At 51.9% G+C, this 5,826-nt stretch overlaps 1 protein-coding gene across 1 annotated transcript in view; it reads right to left on the minus strand.

Moving 5' to 3' along the window:
* Nucleotides 1-2,586: 2,586 nt before the first annotated feature.
* The window catches only part of LOC116836374 (NACHT, LRR and PYD domains-containing protein 3-like), a 95,722-nt gene continuing 92,482 nt past the window's right edge, over nucleotides 2,587-5,826 (minus strand). Inside the window, exon 10 of the mRNA XM_032799938.2 lies at nucleotides 2,587-3,979. Within this exon, the coding sequence (XP_032655829.1) occupies nucleotides 3,883-3,979 (97 nt within the window). The 3' untranslated portion in view covers nucleotides 2,587-3,882. The remainder of the gene's footprint in view (nucleotides 3,980-5,826) is intronic.

Below are 5,826 nucleotides of genomic sequence, written 5' to 3' on the forward strand. Positions count from 1 at the left end.
CTCTGAAAGTGTTGACTGGAATGAATAAGAAACGGGGACTATGACAAAATCTCTGTGAAAGAATCCCTGAGGACTCCCCTTCCCTGTTCCGCCCCCGCCCCCTGCAGAAATTCTAAAAGTGCAGAATTATTTCTTGATACATGATCTTTATTGAACTCCAGCAAAACTGACACAAATATACATCCAGGATAAACTGCTGTTGGAGGTGGATACAGAAAAATGCCGACTTAATAGCTGTGGAATTGTGTAAAATTACAACCCCCTCGTAAATATACACATAATAGTATGAACCATTGTAAGAGAAGGAGAGGTCCCCTTGGAACCCAAGGATGGTTCTTGAGTCTCCTCCCTGCACTGACAGACTGAAAAAGGGAGGTTACTAGACCTCTCCACCTCATAACCCCCCATCTCTCCCTCCTCTAGGCCCTGATTCCCTTTCTCTGTCCTGCCTCCCCCACTCCTCCCCGAAAACCACTACCCCATTGCACAGTGAGAATAGAACAAACCCAGCTCCTACTCCTGAGCCCTAACAATCTCTACCCAACGCATGCCACAGATGTTGACATTTGCTGCTGAAGTCCTTGTGGCTGGCGGGGTTCAATTTTAACAGGGGCAGGTGTTCTCTCTTCCACTGCCCAGCTGCTCCCTCAGCTAGTGGCAGGGCAGCCAGGTCAGAGCTGCATTGGTGCAGGGGCTCTTGCTCACCAACTCTACCATGTTTGTATGACCAGGCCAGGTTTTGTGTCTTTCACAGCATCCAGCTCTGCCCACATTTCTTCACTTACATACCCTTTTGTCAAGCTGTGGGGAAAACAGGGAAGGAAAAGGATGTGTTAACTCTCTCTGCAGACACAACATCTGAGCCCACTGCCCCTATGAAGCCCAGCACTGCACCCACAGGACCTGTGTCACTGTCATGGCTGAGCTCACTGCCAGCAGATGCTTTCACCTGGGGGACAGGAAAAGCGCTAGTGCAGTCTGTAGCATGGCTTGCTCCCACCACACCCCACTCACCCTGTGAGCTCTGGGCACAGACAGCAATGTCTTTTCTGCACGTAAAGGGCTTGATTGTGCAGCGCTTGCTCAGGGTGGAGAGCAGTGATTGACATGGACAATCCCATTGATTGCTGTGAGGCTACTCAGCACTCACAGAGAGCAGGGGCTGCAAAATCCAGCTCACAGAATCTCTCCATGGAAGCAGTCTGATCTCAGCTCTCATTGCTGTACGGGATCCTCATATCCACTCCCCACAGGCTGCAGTAACACTGTTCTTGAAGGAGGAGAGTTTTTAGCAGCTATTGTGGGGCTTCACACTTGCCCTGACGCTGCTGAAATCAAGTGGGAGCTCGAACTCCACCCTGGCTGCAGGAAGACAGGAACATGTCACTTACTCTTCTATTTACTTTTACAGCCAGTTCAGGAAAATGGGGTTTGTCTGTCTGCACATTCTCTGCACTCATATGGCTAGTCACACCTCAGCCAGGCATTACTATCATTCCAAGCACCTGGAGGCACATAGAGACTAGGAAAATCTGCCTCCTTATGCACTGGAGGCTCAGATTTTATGTCCAGTAACTTCATCAGTAGTTCTGGGAGTCTCCCTAAAACATCTCACCCGTCTGCATTGTTTTCAACTCTTTTTATAAGACTGTACTGTAGGAGAAAGCTACAGAGGTTCCACTGAGCATGTAATGGATCTTCATCCAAACTAGCTTAGGATTCTCCCTGAGGCCACTTTCAATTACAGGGGGGTTCTGTTGCAGTTGTCAGGAACAGCTGAGTTTTGAAAGTGCTTCAAAATCCACTAGTATAATTTGCTAAGCTTGGAAATTTCCAGGCCAGTAGAAGGTCCAGGGTAGAGTCTGTGGTTCAAATTTGGACGCATTTGGTCAAGGGGTTCCCATGTTACATCATTCCCCGTCCACTACATGAACAACTTACTTTCAAAACTCAATAGTCTTCTGACACTTCTTAGCACAGAGCTAAGGAGAGTCCAGTCCTCCACCTGCCTGGTCAAACCCACAAACAAATACCCCCAAATACACAGAGTGTGTATCTTAATTGTTGTGTAATGGGACTTGCATGTGTGTTGTATCCATATGAGCCAGGGAGTGAGTGTGAGGTGAGTTTGTTCACTTGTGTCTTCTCAGTCATGCACCAGGCTTAACTAAAGCAGCAGCATCTGTCCAGGCACATGGGGCACCTGTTAAGGCTTTTGAAAATACCAGGTGATTGGCCATGTTGTCCTTAACCATCTCTCTGTCCTGCTCCTTTGTTCTCTCCTCCCAGCTGGACAGTCCGGGTCCTTTGTTGTCACCCTCACCACTTTTCAGAAAAAGCCCAGGAACATCCAGAGAATGGGGGAAACATGCCCCTCCCCCTTTTAGCCAGTCAAACTGTCATTTTGCCAGCACACGCCTCTGAAAGTGTTGGCTGGAATGGATAAGAAACTGGGACCATGACAAAAATCTCTATGAAACATCCCTGAGGACCCCCCCCTGCCCCCCCTCAAGCTCTGGAGAAGGGGAAAATTCTTATGCATTAGCAGAAATTCTAAAAGTGCAGCATTATTTCTTGATACACGATCTTTATTGAACTCCAGCAAAACTGACACAAACACATCCATGATAAACTGCTGTTGGAGATGGATACAGAAAATGCTGACTTAATAGCTCTGGAGTTGTGTAGAATTACAAACTCCTTGTAAATATACATGTAACAGTATGAACCATTGTACCTATTGGGTTTCCCGCCCACTGCTAAAGGATCCCACCCCAGCCTAAGAGGAGGATCTACAGGACCTCAAAAACTCAACTGAGTTCGGGGGACAGCTAATAAAAGAACAGGGACAGGAGTGCGGTCAAAGGGTCATAAGAAAGGATCCTGACAGGGACACCGAGCAGAGAACCCCGGACAGCGCCCACTGCTCCTCGAAGGCGTCAAGGGAGCCAGTGGACGCTGCCCAGAGGAACTCTGCCCGGATGCGTGAACAGACAGAGGATCGGAAACAAGTCCCACAGTCACAGGAGTCTCCATTGGCCAACCTCCTCTCCCTGGTTGTGTAGATGGCCATTTTAGCCAGGGCAAGGAGGAGGTTGACCAGGAGGTCCTGCGACTTTGTGGGGCCATGAATAGGGAGTGCATAGAGATGGAGGAGAGATGAAAAGTGCAGCCAAAAATGTAACAGGATATTGGTGAGGAGCCAGTATAGGGGCTGCAACCTGGGGCACTCCAAGTAAACATGCACCAGGGTCTCCCTCACACTGCAGAAGGGGCAGGTGTCTGGGGCAGGGGTAAATCACGCCAAATACACGCCCGTGCTCATGGCCCCATTAAGGAGCCGCCAGCTGATATCCCCGGCGGGCCTCGGGACCAGAGTAGAGTATAGGCTGGCCCACTGGGGCTCCTCACCCTCCAGAAGTGGCAGGAGGCCCCCCACTTTGTGTCGGGGTGGGACACGAGGGTGAGGAAGCAGGACAGTTCCCCTTCAGATTTAGGGATGTTTCTTGTGTCTCCCTCCTGCACTGACAGACTGAAAAAGGGAGGTTAGGTTACCAGACCGCTCCAACCCATAATCCCACATCTCTCCCTCTCCTAGGCCCTGATCCCCTTCCTCCCTCCTGCCCCCCCCCCACTCCTCCCCCAAAGCAACTAACCCATTGCACAGTGAGAATAGAGCAAACCCAACTCCTACTCCTAAGTCTCTGGCCCACACAATCTCTACCCAGCCCCTTGCCACAGATGTTGACATTTGCTGCTGGAATCCCTGGGGATGGCAGGGTTTAATTTTAATAGGGGCAGGTGTTCTCCCACTGCCCAGCTGCTCCCTCAGCTAGTGGCAGGGCAGCCAGATCAGAGCTGCATTGGTGCAGTGGCTCCTGCTCACCAGTCCAGTATCTGTATAACCAGGTCAGGTTTTGTGTCTTTCACAGCATCCAGCTCTGCTCTCATTTCTTCAGTTAAATACTCTTTCTTCAAGCTGTGGGGAAAACAGGGAAGGAAAAGGACTTGTTAACTCTCTGCAGACACAAAACCTGAGCCCACAGACCCTGAACCCCAGCGATGCTCCCACAGGATCTGTGTCACTGTCACTGACCTGCCTGCTGAGCTCACTGCCAGCAGGTGCCTTTTCCTTGGGGGAGGGGAGGAAAAGAGCTGGTGCAGTCTGTAGCCTGGCCTGTTCCTCTCACACTCCACTCATCCTGTGAGCTCTGGGCAGGGACAGCAATGTCCTTTCTGCACGTAAAGGGTAGATTGTGCAGCCCTTACTCAGGGCCGTGAGCACTTACTGACATGGACAGTCCCATTGATTACTGTAGGACTACTCTGTGTTTACAGGGAGCAGGGCCTGCAAAATCCAGATCACAGAATTTCCCCATGGAAGAAGCATGATCTCAGCTCTCAAGTGTTCCTCACACCCCTGCCCCACAAGCATCAGTAACGCAGCTCTTGAAAGGAGAAGAGTTTTTAGCAGCTGTTGTGGTGCTGCAGATTTGGCCTGACACTGCTGAAATCAGGTGGGAGCTCAAACTCTACCCCGGCTGCAGGAAGACAGGAACATGTCACTTACTCTTTATTTACTTTTACAGCCAGTTCAGATTAATGGAGTTTGTCTGTCTTCAGACAGTTTGGGAGAGCAGGAGCCAGTGCTCAGTTCAGAGCATGGTGCTTGTGATGCTGATAAACCAAGGGCCAGCCCTGGACAAAGCCGTAGGCATCAGCTAAGAACTGACAAACTCATAGCTGGAAGCCAGACCAGCTGACTGGTATTTTAGTATCGTTCAAAGGAGATGTTCAATGTATAAGAATGTGTTTAGTATTTAAACATCATGAAAATCTGGTGGGATGTAGCATGCGTTGTTTTCACTTATCTGTACCCTGTTCAAATATAATAGCAAACATTTGCAGCATATGTGCCTCTGTAAGGAAGTAATTCATCAAACAAGAAAGAAGCTGCCTGTAATGCAAATTAAGAACTCTGACAGACAGGGCTGGATTTACGCCTTACGCACCCCTAGGCAAAGCATCTTCAGTACCCCCAACCCAGATACCCCTACCACAACTGCACAGCATCCTGCACATCACCACCACCACTGCCTAGCACCCACCACACAGCCCCACCAGCTCAATTGCCCAATGCCACCTACAGATTCCCAACTGCCCGGCAACTCAACGCACACAGACCTCCCCTGCCCCTCACAAGCCCTGCAATGCCCAGCACCCAACTCCCTCAACGCTGAGCAACCCGATGAGCCCCCTCAGAGACCCACTTTCCTGTGCCCTTCCTCAAGGGCTGGCCGGGGGGAGCAAGTGGGGCAATTTGCCCCAGGCCCCGGGCTCCGCAGGGGCCCCAAGAGAATGGGTGAGGCTCCCGCCCTGGCCCGACCCCGCCTCCGCCCTTCACCCAGAGCCTCAGCGTACCCCCGCTAGAGCTCACAGCCCCGCCCCCTTACCATGCAGTTCTGAGTGGGGAGGAGCTCAGGCCTCGCCAGAGACATGCTGCACCACTGTTCAGGGATGGTCCTGGATACGACACGCTGAGGCTCCAGGTGAGGGGGGAGCCAGTGGTAAAGGGCCGGGGCCTGGGGCGGGGATTGAATAAGGGGCAGGGAGTCGCGGGGACAGGGAGGGGGCAGAGGCTGGGGGGGTGGTCAGGGGACAGAGAACAGGGGGGTTGGATCATGGGCGCTCTGGGGATCTTTCAGGACTCCGAGGGGGGGGTGGATAGGGGTTGGGGCAGTCAGGGGACAGGGATCAGGGGTGGTGTCCGGAGGTGGTGGTTGGAGGGTCTCTGGGGGACGGTGAGAGGGCAAGGAGCAGGATGGG

Source organism: Chelonoidis abingdonii, chromosome 4 (assembly GCF_003597395.2).
Source record: "Chelonoidis abingdonii isolate Lonesome George chromosome 4, CheloAbing_2.0, whole genome shotgun sequence".
Classification (NCBI taxonomy): Eukaryota; Metazoa; Chordata; order Testudines; family Testudinidae; genus Chelonoidis; species Chelonoidis abingdonii.